We start from the raw sequence: 23106 nt of genomic DNA, 5'->3' as shown, positions 1-23106 counted from the left end.
ACAGAAAAAGGAGTCCCTTCCTCAGGACGCTCTACCTCCCTCTGTCAGGTAATTGCTACAATGAATATTCACATAGGTGATGTCTGCAATGTAAATGGTGCCCCTCGTGTGTCTGTCTTGCGTAGTGCACATGTCACAGCCATCGGTGGTGGCCCTGTACGCGGCCACAGAGGGATCTTTACAAAACGAAAGTCTGATCATAGCATTCTGTGATGGGCTGAATGTCCCCCACCCCTGACCCCCAATGCATATGTCAAAGCCCTAACCCCCAAAGTAATGGTGTCAGGAGGTAGAGCTTTGGGGAGGTGATTAGAGCTGGATGAGGACAGTAGGGTAGAGCCCCTGATTGGAGTAGTGCCCTTCTAAGCAAAGGAAGAGAGACCAAACCCTTTTCTCTCTGCCACCTGAAGAGGACGGCCACCTGCAAGCCAGGAAGAAGCCCTGACCAAGAACTGAATCTGCAGGCACCTTGACCTTGGACTTCTCAGCCTCCAAAACTGGGAGCAATAAATGTTTGTTGCTTAGGCCTCCAAGTCTGTGGTATTTTTTTTTTAATTTTTTTAAAATATATTTTATTGATTTTTTACAGAGAGGAAGGGAGAGGGATAGAGAGCTAGAAACATCGATGAGAGAGAAACATCGACCAGCTGCCTCCTGCACACCCCCTACCGGGGATGTGCCCACAACCAATGTACATGCCCTTGACCAGAATCGAACCTGGGACCTTTCAGTCCACAGGCCGACGCTCTATCCACTGAGCCAAACTGGTTTCGGCAAGTCTGTGGTATTTTGTTATAGCAGCCTGAGCTGATTAAGACATACTCCTTTGCTTAAAGTTATTCAAAGGTAGCTTTCCTTGATTTAGTTACTCAAAATAGGCAATACTTTAACATGGTTCAAAAAGCTAAATAATCCCTGGCTGGTTTGGCTCAGTGGATAGAGTGTCGGCCTGCGGACTGAAGGGTCCCAGGTTCAATTCTAGTCAAGGGTACGTGCCCAGGTTTCGGGCTCAATCCCCAGTAGGGGGCATGCAGGAAGCAGCCTATCAATGATTCTCACTCATCAAAGATGTTTCTATCTCTTTCTCCCTCTCCTTTCCTCTCTGAAATCAATAAAAATACGTATTTTTAAAATCTAAATAATATCAAGTATTACTGTACAGTGAAAATTCTTACTCTAACAGCTGTACTCGCCACCTTGTTCTCACAAACCACCCATAGAGAACCACTTTTATTAGTTTCTTAGGTACTTTCCAGGATTTCTTTATGACAATACAAGCAGATACACACACACATACACACTCTTTAATTATATAACAGTAGCATGATACACTCATTCTACACCTTGGTCCCGGGTATTTAGCTAACAACATATTTGGAAGCGCTTTCATATTTATACAGAATGAACACCCTCATCCTTTTTGAGAGCTGCATACCTGCTGATGGACAAGTTTCTGACCTGTTGCGGATAATATTCAATGCGGAACATTGCTATATATGTCCTTTCATAATGTGAATGAAAATTCTATTTATCCACCCTGTGCAGCTGGTGTGGACTTGTGACTTGCTTTGACTGATAGAATATGGCAGAAGTGCCCTGGCCAGGTAGCTCAGTTGCTTAGAGCATCCTCCTGACACGCCAACGTTGCAAGTTTGATCCCCGGTCAGGGCACAAATAAGACTCAACCAATGAATGCCTGGGTGGGTGGAATGACAAATCTCTCTCTCTCTCTCTCTCTCTCTCTCTCTCTCTCAAATCAATGAATTAAAAATTTTTTAATTAAAAAAAAAGAGAGAATATGGCAGAAGTAATGTGTAACTTCTGAGCAGTGTCTCAAGAGACCCTGCTTCTACTCTCACCTTCTTGGAATCCTGAGGCCACTGTGCTATGAAGAAACCCGGATGAAACAGCACACGGAGAGAGTGGCTCAACATCCCATCCCACCTGGCCACCAGAGCTAAGGCCCCAGACATGGGCGTGTGAGAGAGACCGTCACGGGCCATCCAGCTCCAGCAGCGGTGCCAGCCCCCCAACCACTTGTCATCTAAGGTAAGACCAGCAGAAAAACCACCCGGCCATCCCTAGGGCCTGGAAAAATAAATCACCGTTTTATGCCAGTGAGTATTGAGATGGTTTCTTATGAAGCAGCAGCTCACGGATACAGCAGGAAAACCTTTCAGATAGATTCAGAAATGGGACTGCTGGTTCAAAGTGTATATGCATTTATAATTTTGATAAGTATTACCTGGGTTGTATCATTTTGCATTTCTACCAACAATGGGTAAAAGTCACTGTTTCTGCCACAGTCTTACCAAAAGAGTGTTTTACCAAACATAGATTTTTGCTAATGAAATAAAAAATGTTATTTCAGTATTGTCTTAATTTTCATTTCTCTTATTATATATGAAGTTGAACTTTCGCATGTGTTTAAATCCTTATCATTTACTTTTTTGTGATCTGTCTGTTTTTCACATTTTTTATTTAACTATTGGTCTTTCTTATCAATATGTGGAAGCTCTTGAACTAGTAGGGATATTAATATTTTGTATATAATAGGAATTGCACATATTTTTCCAGTTTGTTGTTTGTCTTTCGATCTTGCTTTGATGTTTTTACCATGCAGACTTTTTTCATGTAGACAAATGCATTATTCTGTTATTTATAGCTTCTGAATTTTACTTCACTCCGAGAGTTATGAAGGATTTTGCCCACATTTTCTTCTAGAATTTTTTGAAGTTTATCCTGACAACTGTGTAATCTATCACCTTTACTTCTTTAAAATAAAATTTTATTGATTTCAGAGAGGAAGGGAGAGGAAGAGATAGAAACATCAATCATAAGAAAGAATCATTGATTGGCTGCCTTCTGCACGCCCCACACTGGGGATCAAGTCCTCAATCCAGGCATGTGCCCTGACCAGGAATCGAACTGTGACCTCTTGGTTCATACATAGGTTGATGTTCCATCACTGAGCCATGCCGGCCAGGCTGATCCATCACCTTTAGAGTGAAGTTTGAGACCAAGGTTATGGCATGGGTAACCTTATGTCACCCATATAGTGAAGAAACAGGAAAATCAGAAGCTGGTTTAGGAAAGTCTCAGGGGGGAGGGGGCAGGGATGCATCGTGTTTGGGACACGTTGAGTTTAAGATGCCTATGGGACCTCTAGAATGTCTAGGGGGCAGGTAGATTCCAGGGTCTGGAACTCAAGAGAACATTGTGAGTTGGAGACTGGGTTTGGGAGCCAGCATATAGATGTCAGGTAAAGCCATGTGAATAGGTGTAGGGTTCGAAGAGGAGAGGTTCTCAGTGAAGCTCTAGGAAGTGATCAAGGTCAGGCCCAAAGCGCATCATGAGAAAAGACTTGTGGGGGCTCCATCTCTGTGGCCTTTGGGGCTTGGCACAAAAACAGCCTCACAGACATTTGGGGGTGAACAGAAGCCCTTTAACCTGAGGCATGCATGAATATCTTTGTCTCCGGGGACACAGCTAACCATGAGAGAGAAAAGGACCCACAACTCCCCCCACTGTCAGCCCCAACTGAAGGTGTGGGAAGGAAGAAGGCTCAGACTCACAGGCAGTCTGCCCCCTCCGACCCCAGATGATCCAAAGCAGGGCATCAATAGGTAGCAGCAAGTCCCCAAAGGTGGATGGAGCCCCGGGAGCCACCTCTGATGAGTTTTACCCTTGGATCCTAGTGTAGTGGTTAAGAGCATAGACTCTGGAGCTTCCTCTCTGGGTTCAAATCCTAGCTCTCTCACTTACTAGTGTGTAACTTAGGGCAAGTTACTTAATATCTCTGTGCTTCAGTTTCTATCTATCTCATTGGTATGGAGATTAAATAAGTAAATATTTATGAAGTGCTTATTTGGCACCTGGTACATAGTAAATGCTATATAAATTTTATATTTAAAATAAATAATTTGGCCCTGGCTGAGTAGCTTAGTTGGTTAGAGCATCATCCTGATATGCCAAGGTTGTGGGTTCATTCTCTAGTCAGGGCATGTACAAGAATCAACCAGTGAATGCATAAATAAATGGAACAACAAATCAATGTTTCTCTCTCTCTCTCCCAAATCAATAAATAAAAATTTAAAAAGGGACCATCTCATTCACTTATGAATAGTTATTGATCAGCTACTGTGTGCCAGGCATGGTTGTAGGTGCTTGGGACCCAGCAGTGAGTAATGCAGGTGAGAATTCCTGTCCTCATGGAGTTTACATTCTGGTAGGTGTAGAGGAGGGGTAAAGACAAACAATATATAAAATAAATAAGCCAAATATATGGTGCGTCAGATCCAAGTGGAGGCATGAGAGATTCGCAGGAGTTAGCAAGGCCACTAGCCTAGGACCTGGTGCACAGTGGGGTTTAGGAGATGGAAAGCGGGGGACAAGCACCAGAGTGGGATCCCTGGCGGAGACACTGGGGCTGCTGACACCCTCAGAGTAACAATCATCATCATACCGTCATATAATAGCAGCAAACACTTACATAGCACAGTACCAGGCTCTGTTCTATTCACTTTACTTATATCACTTTATTTAATCCTTACAGCAGCCCTATGAAGTTGGAACTATTATTGTTCCCATTTTTCAAATGAGTAAACTGAGGCATAGAAAGGTTAAGTACCTTGCCTTATGGAATTATACAGGAGGTGAACGAGTTGGGATTCTAAGCCAGGTCATCTAGCTCCAGTGTTTGCAGGATGGACCTACAAGGGGAAGGGACAGGGCAGGCTACCAAGCCTCAGGATCAGATAGGGCCTGACCTTTATACAGAAAGAATAATATGCTTACAACACCAATACTCACACACCCAAGACCCAATATGCTTAATACCCACTCCAAGGCTGCTCAAAGGGCCTGAGCAGTAAAGCACCGGGAAACAAAGGCAAGGGTTCAGCTCTGGAAAGCCCCATCCGCAGAACCATTCTCTCTAGATGGCCCCTGCTCCCCATCCCTCCACATACCACTCCTCGAGCCTTTGAGCCAGCCTCCTGGGACCGTAAGTCACCACCCCAAAGCTCCCCAATCCCACCCAGAGACCACAAATAAAATGGTGAATATCATCATCCTGGGCAATTTAACAAAGGCAACAACAATTCCAAATCACAGCAGAGGACCAAGAAGGCGTGTCGTCTAAAGGCTGAGAAGCAGCCCTAGCTGGTTTTCTCAGTGGTTTTCTCATTGCCCTGCAGACCGCAGGGTCATGGGTTCAATTCCCGGTCAAGGGCAACATACCCCAGTTGTAGGTTCCCCAGCCACGGAAGGCGGCGCGCGTGGGTGGCAGCCAACCAATGTGTCTCTCTCATGTCGATGTTTCTTTGTCTCTCTCCCTGCCCTTCTCCCTCCTTTCCACTCTCTCTAGAAAGTGATGGAAAAAATATCCTTGGATGAGGATCAAAAATAAAATTAAAAGGCTTAGAAGTGGGGGTGGGAGTGGGGGGATAAGGACACATATGTAATACCTTAATCAATAGAGAAAAATAAATAAAACAAACAAACAAAGGCTGAGAAGCAGAGAGAGGCAGGGCTGAGAGAGTGCTAAACTCACAGCAGTAAAAGCCGGAAGAGGCAGAACACTCAACATGTCCCAAGACCCTTCCATATCCTTCCTAACCTCACTTGATATTGTTCCATTTTTAGCGTAGGCAAGGCAGAAATGACCTGACCACGCTGTCCAATGGGGAAACTGAGTCCCAGAGAGGAGCAATGACTTATTCAAGATCACACCCAGGACTAGGAGTCAGATGCCCACAATCCCTTCCACTGTGTCACACAGAAAGACAGTCTGAGACAGACACAGTGAGAGGGAGAGGGAGAGGGAGAAGGGAGAAGGGAGAAAGAAGGGAGAGGGAGAAGGAAGGAGGGAGAAGGGAGAAAGAAGGGAGAAAGAAGGGAGAGGGAGAAGGGAGGAGGGAGAAAGAAGGGAGAGGGAGAAGGGAGGAGGAAGAAGGGAGAAGGGAGAAGGGAGAAGGGAGAAGGGAGAAGGGAGAAAGAAGGGAGAGGGAGAAGGGAGGAGGAAGAAAGAAGGGAGAGGGAGAAGGGAGGAGGGAGGAGGGAGAAAGAAGGGAGAGGGAGAAGGGAGGAGGGAGGAGGGAGAAAGAAGGGAGAGGGAGAAGGGAGGAGGGAGGAGGGAGAAAGAAGGGAGAGAAAGAAGGGAGAAGGGAGAAAGAAGGGAGAGGGAGAAGGGAGGAGGAAGAAAGAAGGGAGAGGGAGAAGGGAGGAGGGAGGAGGGAGAAAGAAGGGAGAGGGAGAAGGGAGGAGGGAGGAGGGAGAAAGAAGGGAGAGGGAGAAGGGAGAAGGGAGAAAGAAGGGAGAGGGAGAAGGGAGGAGGGAGAAAGAAGGGAGAGGGAGAAGGGAGAGGGAGAGAACAGGGAGACATGGAGGTAGAGGTTGACATGAAAGACCCACGAGCAGAGAAATCTTCCTCGTGATCTCCAAGGGATCCCACAGAACAGGCTTGGCCTCCTGAAACCCCTCCAACCTCTCATTTCCCCTGTGTGTTGATCAGAGTGGCAGCATCCTCATTCCTGACCCCCAGGCGAGCTGGGTTCTAGAGGGAAGAGGAGAAGAATCAAAGCCCCGTATATAGGATAAGACAGCATTGGACAGTTCCCAAACTCATAATCATTGAACTTTACAGCAGGGAATACCCATAAAGATGATCTCCCTCTATATAGATGGGAGATCAAGGCCCAGGGACAAGTGACTTTCCAGAAGGCCACAACAACTCAGTCACAGGAATCTAGATTTTCTTACCAGGGCGTACTAGCGAGGGGTCTTTCCTCCCCCTGCTTGAACCTTCGTATAAGCTTTCTGCAAAGAGCTGTGGGGTCCAGGAGACTTGATATTCATTCCAGGTGTGCTGAGACTCAGTCAGTGGCTATAGGACTCTTTCTATTAAGTTCCACAAATGCAAGGTGTTTTTATCTGTGAGGCCCTGATGTATCTCCTGCTCCTAGAACAGTGTCTATCCCATAGTAAGTGCCCAATGAATAACTATTGAATGAACGTCTAGAGGGCCAGGGTTAGAGAAGTGTCACTGTGAGAGTCTGAAGCCTAAAAGAGAAAACCAAGGAATATGAGCTTTATCTTCAGACACATGAAAGGCTGTAATTCTGTCCCCAGATATTTACTGAGGGCCCATTAGGTACGGAACCAGGTGCTGGGACTCAGGTAAAAACAACACAATCTTACCCTGACTTCAAGAGCTCACGGTCAACTATAATCAAGTATAATGTGGAACGTATGTGCAGATTTTTGATATGTGGGGGCTCTGGAGGGTAACCCAGGTGCAAGGCAAACTGCTCAATATAATACAGACACGTTTCTCAGCCTGAGCTAACCCGAAACGAACGGTCTGGCGGCTCCCAAGGTGGTGAGTGCGGTGGGACTGCAGTGCTCAAGCAGGGCGCCAGCCGCCCACCTGTCGTCAACGGCTGCGCCAGGACGATGCGGGGAAAAGAGATTTCTGCTTGGGTGCGGTCACTTCCCACCCCCAGAGTCTCTGCCTTCAAAATCCTGCAATTCTGACGCTGGATCTTATTATTTCCTGAATTTCAAGGTCCCATGATGCTGACAGCTCCAGAGTCTAAGTCTTCAGTCTGCCCACGCCTCTGGACCCAAAAGAAATAGAGCCGAATTCATCAAGGGTCCTACGACCTACTGCTTCAAAAGGTCTCTGGAGTTAGTTAGCGCCCCCTCCCCGCCTCGTGGGAGCTGGAGGGGCGCGTCGTGGGGACATGGGTGTTCCAGAGAAGGGTTGACAGGAGGCGGGGCACGTGACAGTCAAAACGTCACGTTCTGTGGTCCGGGAGACTGGGACCCGACCAGTCACGTGACGCGGGGGTGCACCGTGGGGTGATGTGAGATGCAGGGCCGCTCAGCTTACGTACTAATGAGGCATTTCCACCCCTTTTGGCAACACGATTGCCTTGGGAAGACAGTTCCGGTAAAGGGGGTGGGCTCTCACATCCTGGCAATTTTGCTTCCGGTCGGGGCACTGTAGCTTCCGACCTCCTCCTTTCCCACCCACGGGAAGGAGACGCAACCCCGTGCGCATGCCCCGAGTCATCCAAAAGAGGGTGGGGCCTAAGCTGCGGGAGCGGGAGGGGGGGGGAAAGAAAAGGGAATTCCAACCTGTGGAACCCTGGAGGTCCCCTGGGTAGCACCGTCCCATTGACCGTGGATGGTGTCAGGGGCAGAGCCTCTGGCGGCTCGTGGGGGGTTTGGGGGTCCGCAGGGTGAGGGCGGAGGGGAGTGTCAGGGTGTGAGGGCAGTACGGGAGTTCCAAACTTAGAATCTTGAGGCCCTCAGGGCTCAGGTGCCGGGGAGAGGGAGCTCGGGCCGCCATGCGGGACAGGACCCAAGAGCTGAGGCAGGTGAGAAGTCGGGGCAGCAGGGTGGGGACGGGAGGACGGGGTGGGGTCTGGCCGGGATGCAGGATTCCTGGTCTTCGGGGCAGGGAGGGGTGGCTGAGGGCTAGGAAGGAAAGACCCGGAAGCCCGTGAGTCCTGCGGGGAGAGAACCACAGCAAGGAAGTGATGCCCATGACCCCTCGGCCCTAGCAGGGGGATGACAGCTCGGACGATGAGGACAGGGAGCGGGTCGCGCTGGTGGTACACCCGGGCACGGCACGGCTGGGGAGCCCGGACGATGAGTTCTTCCAGAAGGTATGAGGCTGGGATCTCTGCCTGAATTCTCGAGGGGCCTGGAGGACGCGGGGAGCAGCGCGGTCTGGAGGACCTTCGTATCTCCTTCAGCCCTCTCGGTCACCCTCCCCAGGTCCGGACAATTCGGCAGACTATTGTCAAGCTGGAGAATAAAGTCCGAGAGTTGGAGAAACAGCAGGTCACCATCCTGGCCACGCCCCTTCCTGAGGATAGTGAGTGAAAACCTGGGTGCAGAACGCATGCTCCACCAGACGCATTTTGGGTATTGTAGTTCCACGCAGGTGGTGGCAAGGGAGATTTGTTGAGGTAGGAACTGCTTTCTTTTTTCAGGCATGAAGCAGGACCTGCAGAACCTGCGCGAGGAGATCAAACAGCTGGGGAGGGAGATCCGCGGGCAGCTAAAGGGTGAGCTCCTGGGACCTGAGACAGATCCTTCCCTCTGGTCCTGCCCAGCTCCTGACATATCTGGGGAGTCCGTGGCCCTGAGAGCCCAGTGATAGATCCAGGTTACAGAGCAGTCTAGAATCTCCGTCTCTGTGTTCCGGCCCATAGCACTTTCCACAGCACATGCCTGCCTCTCGGGTTCTTTTATTTGCTATGAAACCATTTACTCCTAAAATTCTTGCTGCCCAGTGTGCATTCTTTGGGCAGGCATTTGGGGTTTTGTTAGGAGGCCTCTGCATCCTTCTGGGGATTAGCTGATGTATTGCAAAGAAAAAATATGCTTTCCCCTGTCAGAGACTTAGAATTAGTCACTTAATGATAAACTATATTTCCCCCCCAAAATCGTATGGAGATAAGCATCTCTCTGTTGTGTGACTTGGGTATGACACTGGCCCTGTGCCCTGATCCGCAAACAGTTTTCAGAAGCCACAGGTCACCCCCCACCCCCCACAATGTCCTTGTGTCTTCCCACAGCCATTGAGCCCCAGAAGGAAGAAGCTGATGAGAATTATAATTCAGTCAACACAAGAATGAGGAAAACGCAGGTGGGTTTGTTATTCCCAGAACTAGAACATTTCAGCCCGTGTTTTATAGAAGTAAGAGGGGAGGGACTTGGAGATCATCAAGTCCAACCTAATGATTTTCCAAATGGGGAAACTGAGGCTCAGAGAAAGGACTCACCCAACATCAAGAATTCCCAATTCATTATAACACCCTGCCTTTTTCTTCATTCAACGAGAAGTTGCTGAGTCCCCAGGTACGACCTGGGCTCAGCTATGGGAGACGTACTTTCTAGGAGCCAAGATGGGAAGTTAAGCTTGAATAGGTGAGGAAGACATTACTGACGTAGGACTTGTTCGCTCATGGCTCTGTCTAAGGAAGAAAAAGGGGCAGTCATAAATGATGGAGGTTTCCTGCCAGGATGCCAATTCAGGAAGTCAGGAAGCGGAACTTCCCTGGGGGGAAGGTCACTTAATCAACATCTTAGGAAGATTGGAGGTGATCTGACTGGTCCCTCCTGGGTGCCCAGTGAGGAGTGGTTTGGAGTTCTTGGGGGTCAGAGTTGGAGTGAGTGGGCCCAGAGCTCAGCAGAGCCGAGATGGAAGGTGGAGCAGTTTGGGCATCTTGAAAGGGTGCACTGAAGCCAGGAGAGCAGTTGTGTCTCTGAGGAAGGTACTCCAAGGACTAAGGCACCAGGGAAATGGACAGGGTGAGAGGGCATTTCAAGGGGATCCTGTGTGGTCATCAGCGTAAGAGGCTGAGGGCCCAGCTGGACCTGTAAACCTGGGCAACAGACTGAACTCCAGGCTTTCCTAGCACACACCCCGAGTGTAAGCAGTGAGGCTGGTGTTCAGCAAGCGTTCAACAAGTATATATCGAGTGCTAGCTGTTTGGGCTACCGCAGCCCAAAGATCCCTGTCCTCAGGGAGCTTACATTCCAGTGGGGACAGACAATCACCGTAATAAAGAAGTACGTTATTTTAGAACATGGTTATGTGTTAAGGAAAAAGGTGCAGGAAAAGAGGGGTTGAGAGTGCTGGCAGAGGTAGGCTGCGATTTCAGTCAAGCGGAGAAAACTGCATTCTGAAAGGAACACTGGAGCAAAGACTTCCAGGCCTTCGTGGGGCACGAGCATTCTAGGCCGAAGGAACAGTGAGCGCAAAGCCCACGGCAGGGGCGTGCTTTGTTCAGGGAGGGGGAAGGAGCCCACGGTGGTTGGAGGAAGTGAGGGAGGGACAGTGGAAGGAGGTAAGGTCAGAGGGGACGTTGGGGAGAGGCCGGTCATGGAGGCCCTGGTAAGGACTTTGGCTTTTACTTTGAGGGACTAGGGGAGCCTTCAGTTGGTAAAGCAGCAGGCACCTGCAGCAGCTCATGCTGTCTGCTCTCTGTCCCGGTGGGGTCCTGAGTCCCAGACTGGGCAAGGGTCCTCGCAGAGATGCACGGCCTGTGTTCTCCATCTGTAGCACGGGGTCCTGTCCCAGCAATTCGTGGAGCTCATCAACAAGTGCAACTCGATGCAGTCCGAATACCGGGAGAAGAATGTGGAGCGGATTCGGAGGCAGCTGAAGATCAGTGAGTTGTGGTGCCTGGCCCACAGGGAGGGGAGCCTGACCCAGCTCTAAGCCTGGCCTTTTCCTTCACAGCAAATGCCGGAATGGTGTCTGATGAGGAGCTCGAACAGATGCTGGACAGCGGGCAGAGCGAGGTGTTTGTGTCCAACGTGAGTGGCCACAGCCAGCCTCCCTCTGCTGGGCCTCCCTCCCTCTCCAAGCTCAGGTCCTTTTGGATTGAGGGGATACTGAGGCCCAGGAGGGAATGGATTTGCATGCCTGGAGTCAGTCAGCAGGGCCCTGGCCCAGTGCTAGACCCAGGGGCTGCCATAAGCATCAACACAAACTTCTGACCTGCTGCTGGCTTCCCTATTACCTGTCCCTCCACTCCTGTCTGCTCCCCAGATATTGAAGGACACGCAGGTGACGCGGCAGGCCCTAAATGAGATCTCGGCCCGGCACAGTGAGATCCAGCAGCTTGAACGCAGTATTCGTGAACTTCATGAGATCTTCACTTTTCTGGCTACGGAGGTGGAGATGCAGGTGGGCAGCCCAGGGAGCCGGCTGAGCTTGACCCAGACCCCAGATATGAGCCATGTTCAGCCAGACCTCCAGCCGAAACCGTCAGCCCACCTCCACGCTTGGCCTCTCTCCCCCAGGCTTTTGTTCCCCTCCCTTCTGGGCCATGCCCTCAAGGCTGGCCCTTACTCCATCCTTAGCTGTGCCCCCGAGTTGCAACCACCTCTACAGCGACCCAGACGACCACTTTTCTATATATAACATTCCCCACCCCAAGTACGGCCCCAACCCTGGCTCCTCCGCCAATAGAATACACCCTTATACCTTTAAGAGCTGTAGTCAAAGTCCCCACCCCCCAGGGCCTGTCTCCTAAAATCTGTACAAGGTTGGGGTGGGAAGCGTTATTCCTGCTGTGGCCCTGGTTGCTGGGGTGAGGCGAGCGTCCAGCCTTGTCCTGGAGGAGCTGACCCACTAGTGCTGCAGCCAGCGCCCTTTTATAGCTGGGAGTCATGGGGAAGGGGTTTCATTCAGGAGAGCCGGACCCTGGAGGCTGGTGATGCATGAGGAAGCCGGGATAGGAAGAGCGTCACAGCTGGTGGGAGACAGGCCTAGAAGAATGGGCAAATTCAGTCCGTTTTGTTAGGGGACCAAAGTTCATGCTCCGTGAAAAGCTATGAACTGTTTAAGGCCCTTGGCTCCAAGACACCGCTGCGAGTCAGGGTTGTGTGGGTAAGGGAGCAGAGCAGAGGCACCCCATGATCCAAGGGGCCTGGGCGCTACCTCAGGAGTGAACTGTCAGAGGTGGTCCGCCTCCGTGTCTTCGTTAGTGCAGTGTTTTCTGCCAGGAATGTCCTTCGGTTGTTTGGGGCTGGGGTGGGCAGAGTGAACGCCTGGGTCCTCCTACCCCACTCGTCCCCACCTGCCTCAACTGCCACCTCCTCCGAACAGGGGGAGATGATCAACCGGATTGAGAAGAACATCCTGAGCTCAGCAGACTACGTGGAACGCGGGCAGGAGCACGTCAAGAGGGCCCTGGAGAACCAGAGGAAGGCGCGGAAGGTGAGCCTCCTCTGGTTCCACCCCATCCCCCCACCCCACCCCGAGTGCGTGTCCCTGACTCCCTCCTCTCCCGCAGAAAAAGGTGCTGATTGCCATCTGTGTGTCCATCTTTGTCATCATCCTGGTGGTCATCATTTCCATCACAGTAACGACTTGATAGCATCGTGCATTCTCGGTGAGATATTGTGGGCCTGTCCCTGGCCTGCCCCGTCCCGGGCCCCAGCCTCTGCTCCTCCCCTCAGACCCTCTTCTCCCTCCTTCCCTTGCAGGCACTAAGAGCACCAGGGACCCAGGGTGTGCCTTCTCTGCCAGCAGCTGGGGCAGGGCAGCACAGACCCTGCGGCCGGACCCCCTTCCTCACACTGGCCCTGTGCAGGGGGGCAGATGGCTCTTCGGGGGTTGGCCGCCACTCGTTCCTGGGGGCCTCCCCCCTTGGGCCACAATGGCTGGCGAGGGCCTGCGCTGTCCTGTTTGGATGGGACACATGGTTTTGTAAGAAATTAAAAAAAAAATGTTGAGACTCCCCCGTGCATGCGTGTTCCTGGAAAGGCTGGCCCAGGGCCTCACGTGTCCGGCCTTCCCACCTCCCGGCCGTGCTGCCAGGCCAGGCTGTTCCAGGCACTGTGACTGCAGCAGGCTGGCCTTTCACCTCCCACAGGAGCAGGTGCGGCCGGGAGGGCTGACACCCCCGTCTGGCTCGGTACTGTCGCTGGGGAAAGGCCACTGTGGGTTCCTAACCCTGAGCAGCGGGCCAGACCAGGCTGGGACACAGGTGAGATGTATGTGTGTGCGGGGGGGAGGGGGTGTCATCGGTGGGCATTGGCAGCCAAGAAGAGGCATTGTGAGTAACAGGCTGTTACTCTGGATACAGTGGACAGGGAAGGGCCTGTCTCAGAAGATTTGCCATTCGAGTGGAGTTAAATGCGGAGCCAGTTAAGGGAGAGGTTGCCAGGCAGTGTCCCCCAGGCCAGACCCGTACCCAGAAAAAAAGCATTGCGTTTTACAGAAGAGTTCAGCTGGAGAGCCAGCGACTCCGGATCAGCACACGCTGTTTCTAAGGGGTCGCGTGGCTAAAGCAGGCGGAGGAGGCAAGGAGCCTGGTTTTTATGAGGCACTTGAGCTCCAGGCCCCAACTCTAAATTTCTAAGAGTTGCAAGTGCAGGTGCCTCGTTTCTGGAGCTGGGCGCGGCACCTGTCTCCGGACACCTGGCTTTCGGGCTAAGGCAGCACCTGACCCCACCCAGGATCTCAGGGGTGGTTCTGGCCGCCCTGTCCCATCCCACTTTTGACCCACAGGCGGCTCTTGGCTGCCCCACCTGTCCAGCCGCAGTATCTCTTGCTTCTGCCACCGAGTGGGGGACACACGTGGATGCTGTGGTGACCCCAGTTGTGGAAGGGCTGGATGTGATGTCCGTGGTGTGGTCCCAGGCCTCTTTGACCTGGACTGGGGGAGGGGCCAGAGGGCAGGACTGGACCCCAGATACACAACCCTGCTTTCACTGCCTCCATCCACGGCTGGGCATCCTGGGGCGCCTTGGGGTGGCCCTGGAGCGGCGGTTGGCCTGTGCTAGGTGCTAGTGTGTATACTTGGCCCTGAGTGTATGCAGATGGTTGAGATGTGGCTGCGACTGGAAAATGGCTAGTGGATCTAAATGCTGTTCCTGAGAAGCCCTGGGATTGGTCTGTAGGTCGTCCTGGCGGACTGAGCACCCCAGTATTAAACAGCATTTTTAGATGGAGAATGTTGATATGGTGGGGCCTCCGAGCAGGTCCACTGTCGCACCCAAAAGTGATTGGTTCACAGAGCGCAAGGGGCATGATCAAACCTGCGAAAGAGGCGGAAAGAAGATCGTGAGCTTGTGAGAGACTGGCAGGGAAGGCACTCACAGGAGAAGGCCAGGCTGGGTTCCGCTCCCTGGCTGCTGAACTTGCAGCTGCGCGAGCCTGGGAGGGGACCCACGCCTTCGTCTTGCTTGAGATGGTGCACCCTGTGTACAGATGAAATTCAGACACCTACGGGAAAGAGCTCGCTCTCAGCGTGTGCAAACAATCTGACGTCCACCCCACGGAGAAGCTGCCGGCCGCCAGGTTCTGCCCCAGCAGAAGACCGACTTGGACCGGGGCCTCTGGGCTTCCCTGATTCTCCATCTCTTCCCCGGAAGCCTGGATCTTCAGCAGAATCCTGTCCTGTTCATCTTCTACTCCCGCACCGTTCTGCCTTCAGAACAAAACGGCACCGCCTGTGACATCGACGGGGACCTGCTAGAGACTGTCAGGCCCATGCAGAGATTATGCCACATCTGTGCAGCCGGGTGTCCGTGTGTGCTCTCTGACTTCTGTCTGGCCGTGCTGGACAGCGCCACCCCTAAAAGGCTGCTTACCTGTCTCGCTCAGGAAACTGTCTAGAACCTCCTGGAAGAGGTGGCTAGATGGCTAGGTTGAGGTCTTGGATGCCAGGCTCATTAGTTTGAACTTCTCCTGTGGGCTGGGGGACCCATGGAAGGTTTTTGAACAGGTAGCAGCAAGTCTGAGCAGACCTAGCAGACAAAGGGACACATGCCCTGGAGGTTCCACAGGCTCCCTGTGTACTCCTTGCCCCTGAGGGATACTGACATGAGTGAGGCCCTAAGAGCAGTGTGCACCGAAACCCTGGCTTGGCTGCTGTCAGCCCGACTTTCAGAAATCAGGGTCTTGGTTAGTTGTGGTTTCTCCAAATCCATCTTGTATCACGAGCTTTCAGCTGCATCTCTCTCTACTGACTGCCTCGTTCATTCAGTGTTTCATGGTTCAATGCCGAAGCTAAGGAACCTGATGGTCTGGTCAGGCTACGTTGGCCTGCCTATAATTTGTCTCTATAATGAGTCAAGATTTCATCCCTAACCAAGATATATGGGAGGTTATATGATACAAAATGCGATAGCAGAGGGTATAAGAAGGAGTAGATGAACCCAATGACGGACATTTCTGGTACAGCCCTGTGGTAGAGTGCATTATTCCAAATACATACTGTCATTCCTGTGGGGCCCCTCACTGCAGAACTTCACATTCATGCCCCACTTGTAATAGGCTTGGCTCTCTGATTTGGTTTGGCCAATTGGATGTGAGTAGAAATGTAAATAGAAGCTTTAAGCACCAGCGAGTAGTCTGGTAGCTTCCCTTCTCTCTTCCCTCTGCCATGAGCCTGGCAATTGCCAGATCAAGACTTCTTCAGCCTGGAACCCAGAATGAAGATACCATGAAGATGAGCTGTAGCCCACCTGTAAAAGGACGTGTACTGTAAGTGAGAAATGAACTTCTTTTGCTGGGAGCCACTGATACTTGGAGATTGGTTGTCACCACATCATCATGAGTCTAAACCAACCGTTACAGAACTAGTTCCCAGAAGTGGGGTGCTGCTACAATGAAAGATAAACCTGAATTATGTGACTTTGATCTTGGAGCTGGACAGTGGCTGGTGAGGAAACTATCATTGGACGTTGGAAGGATGATGATGGGTGTTATGCAGTGATGAAGCAATTAGTTAAACTATAAGCTGGAAATAACTAAGAATATAAATTCTATCCAAATGAGCTTGGAGCCTTAGGCAAAAACTTTGGGAAAGAGAATATTAATTGCATGCATTAGTTGCTATTGGGTGCAGTTGATAAGTTACTATAATAAAGAGTTGGCTCAGAAAATAATTGGCCAGTTTTTAAGTAGAAATGGAAGACAATGTTGAAACTCCAGGCAAATGATCCACATTTTAACCAGTGAAAGATAAAACTGACAAGACTCTGAAGCCACAAAGTTTGATTAAAACTCATCTTTGTGACAAGGCCCATATCAAGGGTATGGCTCTCATGCCCTTTATGAAAACCTCCGAATCAGCCGGCCAGTGTGGCTCAGTGATGGGTCATCGACCCATGAACCAGGAGGTCACCGTTCCTGGTCAAGAATGGGTTGCAGGCTCAGTGGCCATTAGGGGGCGTGCAGGGGGCAGCCCATCGGTGATTCTCATCATTGATGTTTCTCTCCCTCACCTTTCCTCTCTGAAATCAATAAAAGTATATTTTAAAATAATCATAAATAAGAGGAGGAATGTCTGAAAAGAAATGCGAGTTTAGCTGTTGGCCCATTGGGCTGACAGGAATCAAACAGGTAAGAAGCCCTCTACCCTCTACGAAAGCCATTAGCTTGGATTTTTAAAAGACCATGAGTGGCTCTTCCCACCATCTCTCGAGCCACCATTATGGTGCCCTGGCTGATGCTCTCAAGAGTATCGTGCTCGATCCACTCTGCCTGGTGTCCTTCTAAGAAGAGAAAATTTGGACACGTGAGGAGAAACCAGAGGTGCACACCAACAGAGGACGGACACATGAAGAGGCCATGAGGGCAACAGTCTGCAAACCAAAGACAGATACATCGAGGAAGCTGACTCTACCAGCACCTTGATCTTGGACCTCTAGCCTCCAGAACTGCAAGAAAATACATGTCTGTTCCTTAAATTAAAAAAAAAAAAAGATATTGTGCTTGCTTTGGTAGCACATATACTAAAATTGTAACAATACAGAGGTTAGCATGGCCCCTGTGCAAGGATGACATGCAAATTTGTGAGATGTAAAAAAACAACAACAGAGTATCAACAATGCTGAAAAGGCAAACATCTGGTTCTTATTAGGCTGTGCTCCAAAGTCATCATCTGGAGACTTTGGTGAATTTAAAATTATTGATGACCACAGAGCTGGGAAAATCGTGAGCCTCACAGGCAAGTTAGACAAGTGTGGAGTCATCAGTCCCAAGTGTGATACCCAACTCAACGGTCTAGAAAAACGGCAGAACAGCCTGCTCCTGTCCCGTCAGCTTGGTTTCGTTGTACTGACAACCTCAGCGGGCATCAGGGGCCATGAAGAAGCAAGATGAAAACACACAGGAGGGAAAGTCCTGGGATTCTTTTTCTAGGGATGTAACACATACATTCAGATAAAATGCCTCAGTGGGGAGCAATGTGACCATGAGTGTTCAAGACTAAATATGACCTTGAGTGCTCCCAAATTTCTAGGAGCAAGGAGGAGACCGAAATGCTGTGCTACCTCAGAAAGGCATAGCCTCCAATGTCTTCTCCAATGTGGCCAGACAGGAAAGGATGGGCCACTCTAAGGGCAAACCAGCCACATGGAGAGCCAGTCCCGGGAAGCAGTCCCATTTCCGGGAAAGGTGAGGGGGAGGGGGCCTTCGCAGCCTCGCCCAGTAAGATTTTAGTATTACTATGGACCAATAACTGTGTGTGTCTCCCATTTTTCTTTCTGAATGGGGATGTTTACTGCTATTATTCTGCCCCTGCTTCACTTCATATGTTGGGTGGGGGAGCAGAGAGAACTTTTTCTAAAATTAAATCTTTATTGTTGAAAGTATTACATATATCCTCTTTCTTCCCCCATTGCCCCTTTCTAGCCCACTCCAACCGCCCACTCCAGGTCTTCACCACCCTATTGTCCGTGTCCATGGGTTTTGCATATATGCATGCAAGTTCTTTGATCTCTTCCCACCCACCCACCCTCCCCCGCCTTATCTCTGAGGTTCCGCAGTCTGTTCCATGCTTCCATGTCTCAGGATCTATTTTGTTCATCAGTTTATTTTGTTCATTAGATTCTATGTATGAGTGAGATCATGTGATACTTATCTTTCTCTGACTGGCTTATTTCGCTTAACATAATACTTACTCTCCACAACAGCATGGATGGAACTGGAGAGCATTATGCTAAGCAAAATAAGCCAGTTGGAGAAAGATAAATATCACATGATCTCACTCATATGTGGGAGATAATGATCAACATAATTTGATGAACAAGAATAGATCCAGAGACAAATGGCAGGGGAGGGGAGGGGTGTTAGAGAGCAACCAAAGGACTTGTACACATGCATATTAGCATAACCAATGGACACAGACACTGGGGCGGTGGGGGCTTGCCCGGGGTGGAAATGGCTGAGAGAGGGGGTCAATTGGGGAAAAAGGAGATTTAAGTAAAACTTTAGACAATAAAAAAAATACTTACTCTCCAAAGGGTAAGAGATCCTTCTTTTTTACTGCTGTGTAGAAGTCCTTGGTGTAAATGTACCACAGCTTTTTTATCGACTCATCTATTGATGGGCACTTGGGCTGTTTCCAGATCTTAGCTATTGTAAATTGTGCTGCTATGAACATAGGGGTGCATACATTCTTTCTAATAGGTGTTTCGGGTTTCTTAGGATATATTCCTAGAAGTGGGACCAGTGGGTCTAATGGCAGTTCCATATTTAATTATTTGAGGAAACTCCATACTGTTTTCCATAATGGCTGCACCAGTCTGCATTCCCAACAGCAGTGCACGAGGGTTCCCTTTTCTCCACATCCTCGCCAACACTTGTCTGTTGATTTGTTGATTATAGCCATTCTGACAGGTGTAAGGTCATACTTCACAATCGTTTTAATTTGCCTCTCTCTGATTATCAGTGACTTTGAGCATTTTTTCATATGTCTCTTGGCCATCTGTATGTTAGCTTTGGAGAAGTGTCTATTTAGGTCATTTGCCCATTTTTTAATTAGATTGGTTGTCTTCCTTTTGTTAAGTTGTATGAGTTCCTTATATATTTTGGATATTAAAACTTTATCTGATTTATCATTGCCAAATATATTCTCCCTTTTCATTTTGTGCAGAAGCTTTTTATTTTGATGTAGTCTCATTTATTTATTTTCTTCTTAGTTTATTTTCTCCTTTGCCCTAGGACATGTATCCACAAACATATTGCTACGAGACATGTCTGAGATTATGGTTTCTTCTAGGATTTTTATGGTTTCACGGCTTACCCATTTTGAGTTTATTCTTTGTGTATGGTATATATATATTTTTGCATGTATCTATCCAATTTTCCTAACACCATTTATTGAAGAGACTGTCTTGCCTCCATTGTATATTCTTGTGTCCTTTGTCAAATATTAATTGAGTGTAATGGCTTGGGTTGATTTCTGGGGTCTCTATTTTATTCCATTGATCTATATTCCTGTTCTTGTGCCAGTACCAGGCTGTTTTGATTACAGTGGCTTTATAGTATAACTTAATATCTGGAATTGTGATCCCTCCAACTTTGTTCTTCTTTCTCAAGATTGCTGTGGCTATTCAGGGTCTTTTTTGGTTTCCTATAAATTTTTGGAGTATTTGTTCTAGATCTGTGAAATATGGTGTTAGCATCTTAATAGGGATTGCATTTAACCTGTAGATTTCTTTGAGTAGTATGGACATTTTAATGATGTTAATTCTACCAGTCCATGAACACGGTATATTCTTCCACTTGTTTATATCTTCCTCTATCTCTTTTTTCAACGTTTAATTCATTACTGGTGTATAAAAATACCATCAATTTCTGGGTGTTAATTTTGTATCCTGCTACATTGCCAAATTCATTAGTTAAATCTAGTAGTTTTTGGTGGAGTTTTTAGGGTTTTTTATGTACAACTAGTGGCCTGGTGCACAGATTTGTGCACATTAAAAGGAAATTAAATTAAAAGAAATATTCCACCCACGGCCAAAGGTGGAATCGCGGGGCCTCGTGAGGAATCAGGATCCCTCCTCTCTGGTTCCGGGGTGCGTCACCCAAGAACCACTGCTGCCAAGTCACTGCAGCTCGGCAGCTCCTGCGTTGAGCATCTGCCCCTGGTGGTCAGTGCACATCATACCTACTGGCTGGTCAGACAGTCAGATGGTTGCTTAGCCTTTTATATATATAGACTTGAGGCCGATGCACAAAGATTCGTGCAAGAATGGGCCCTCCTTCCCCTGGCTGCCAGCACTGCCTTCGCTCTGGCCCAGAGCTGCCTTTCTGCCTTTGCTTCGGCCTGGAGCCACCTTTCCGCCTTCCCACGCTGCCCAGAGGCCCGGAGTGGCTGGGGGCGGTGTGGAATGCCTGCGTCATCGCCATGGCGATAACACAGGTGTCCTGCCCTACCCCAGGCCACTTGGCATCTGTGTATGCAAATTAACCTGCCAGCTTTGCCAGGTTAATTTGAATACTCACTCCTGATTGGCTGGTGAGTGTCATGAAGGTATGGTCAATTTGCATCTTTCTCTTTTATTAGTGTAGATATCATGTCATATTTTTTGCCCATTGAGTATGATATTCGCTGTAGGTTTGTCGTATATGGCCTTTATTGTGTTGAGATATGCTCCCTCTATTCCCACTTTGCTGAGAGTTCTTATCAAAAATGGGTGTTGGATTTTGTTGAATGCTTTTTCTGCGTCTATTGATATGATCATGTGATTTTTGTCTTTCAATTTGTTTATGTGATGTATCACATTTATTGATTTGCGAATATTGTACCAGCCTTGCAACCCTGGAATTAATCCCACTTGATCCTGGTATATGATCTTTTTAATATATTGCTGGATCCGATTTGCTAATATTTTGTTGAGGATTTTAGCATCTATGTTCATCAGGGATATTGGCCTGTAATTCTCTTTCTTTGTAGTGTCTTTCTCTGGTTTTGGAATTAGTATAATGCTGTCCTCATAAAAAGAGCTTGGAAGTGTTTCTTCCTCTTGGAATAGTGTGAGGAGGGTATGTGTTAGTTCTTCTTTGAATGTTTGGTAAAACTCCCCTGTTAAGCTGTCTGGACCTGGACTTTTGTTTGCTGGAGTTTTTTTTTTATTACTGCTTCAATTTCACCAATTGTTATTGGCCTATTCAGGTTTTCTGATTTTTCCTGGTAGGTTGCATTTTTCCAGGAATCTGTCCATTTCATCCACATTGTCCAGCTTGTTGGCATATAGTTGTTCATAGTATTTTCTTACAATCCTTTGTATTTCTGTGGTGTCAGTTGTTACCTCTCTGCTTTCGGTTCTGGTTTTATTTATTTGGGTCCTCTCTCTTTGTTTTTTGATGAGCCTGGCTAACAGTTCATCAATCCTGTTTATCCTTTCAAAGAACCAGCTCTTGGTTTCATTGATTTTGTTTTGTTTTGTTTTTGTCTCTATGTCATTTATTTCTGCTCTAATCTTTATTATTTCCTTCCTTCTACTTACTACTCTGGGCTTTTCTTATTGTTTTCTTTCTAGTGCTTTAAGTTGTAGGGTTAAATAGTTTATTATTAATTTTTCTTGTTTGTTTTTTTGTTTGTTTGTTTGTTTTTAGGTAGGCCTGTAGTACTATGAACTTCCTTGCTTTTGCTGTGTCCCAGAGATTTTGGGTTGTTGTGTGTTAATTTTCATTTGTTTCCAGGAAGTTTTTTATTTCTTACTTGATCTCATTGGTAAACCATTCATCTACACTAATAAAAGAGAAAGATGCCAATTGACCATACTTTTGCAACGCCCACCAGGCAATCAGGGGTGAGTATGCAAATTAACCCAACAAAGATGGTGGGTTAATTTGCATATGGCGGCGCAGGCATTCTGCACCGCCCCAGCAGCTCTGGGCCTCTGGGCAGCGTGGGAAGGCAGAAAGGCAACTTCAGCCGGAGCGAAGGTGGTGCCAGCAGCCATGGGAAGGAAGGCCCATTCTTGTACGAATCTTCGTGCATCGGGCCTCTAGTTGTTTAATAACATGTTATCTAGCCTCCATGTGTTTGAATGTTTTTGGGTGTTTTAACTGTAGTTGATTTCTAATTTCATTCCACTGTGATCTGAGAAGATGCTTGATATAATTTCAGTCTTCTTGAACTTGTAGAGACTTGTTTTGTGTCCTAACATGTGGTCTTTGTGAATGATCCATGTGCACTTGAGAAGAATTTACACTGAGTGGCCAGATTATTACAATCTCTGAATGTATAATAATCTGGCCACTCAGTGTATATCCTATATAATAAAAGGTTAATATGCAAATTGTCCTCTCGACCAGGAGTTTAACCAGCAGGCAGGCAGGCCAACCGCCCATGTCGCCTCCCCCTGGCCAGGCTGGCCAGACCCCACCCATGCACGAATTCATGCACTGGGCCTCATTCACACACACACACACACACACACACACACACACACACACACACACATACACACACTGAGTGGCCAGATTATTATGCGTTCAGAGATCATAATAACTTGGCCACTCAGTGTATATTCTGCAGCTTTTGGGTGAAATGTTCTATAAATGTCAGTTAAATTAATCTGATCCAGTGTGTCCTTTAGAGTCACTGTTTCCTTATTAATATTTTGTCTGGAAGATCCATCCCGTGAAGTCAGCAGAGTGTTAAAGTCCCCTAAAATGACTGTATTGTTGTCCATCTCTCCTTTAAAGTCCTCTAGAAGTTTTTAAAAAATATATTTAGGTGCTCCTATATTGGGTGCATATATGTTTACCAGGGTTATATCCTCTTGTTGGATTGATCCCGTTAGTATTATGTAGTGACCTTTGTT

At 48.5% G+C, this 23106-nt stretch overlaps 1 protein-coding gene across 2 annotated transcripts; it reads left to right on the top strand.

Annotated features, from left to right (window-relative positions):
• The first annotated feature begins 8128 nt into the window (after nt 1-8128).
• Nucleotides 8129-18188, top strand: STX4 (syntaxin 4). Of its 2 annotated transcripts, none has more exons than XM_079790905.1 (11): nt 8129-8384; nt 8574-8675; nt 8788-8887; nt 9006-9080; nt 9594-9664; nt 11084-11192; nt 11264-11340; nt 11576-11713; nt 12638-12748; nt 12825-12923; nt 13018-18188. In XM_079790905.1, the coding sequence occupies exons 1-10, from the start codon at nt 8355-8357 to the stop codon at nt 12903-12905; spliced, it is 894 nt and encodes a 297-aa protein (XP_079647031.1). In that variant the 5' UTR covers nt 8129-8354; the 3' UTR covers nt 12906-12923; nt 13018-18188. The 2 variants fall into 2 exon arrangements, with proteins under 2 accessions (XP_079647031.1, XP_079647030.1); XM_079790904.1 differs by having other exon boundaries at nt 8571-8675; nt 13018-18186.
• The last annotated feature ends 4918 nt before the right edge of the window (nt 18189-23106 follow it).

This window comes from Cnephaeus nilssonii (genome assembly GCF_951640355.1).
Source record: "Cnephaeus nilssonii genome assembly, chromosome: 2".
Taxonomy (NCBI): domain Eukaryota; kingdom Metazoa; phylum Chordata; class Mammalia; order Chiroptera; family Vespertilionidae; genus Cnephaeus; species Cnephaeus nilssonii.
Note: the sequence above shows the minus strand (reverse complement) of the source record. Positions and strands in the feature narration are given on the sequence as shown.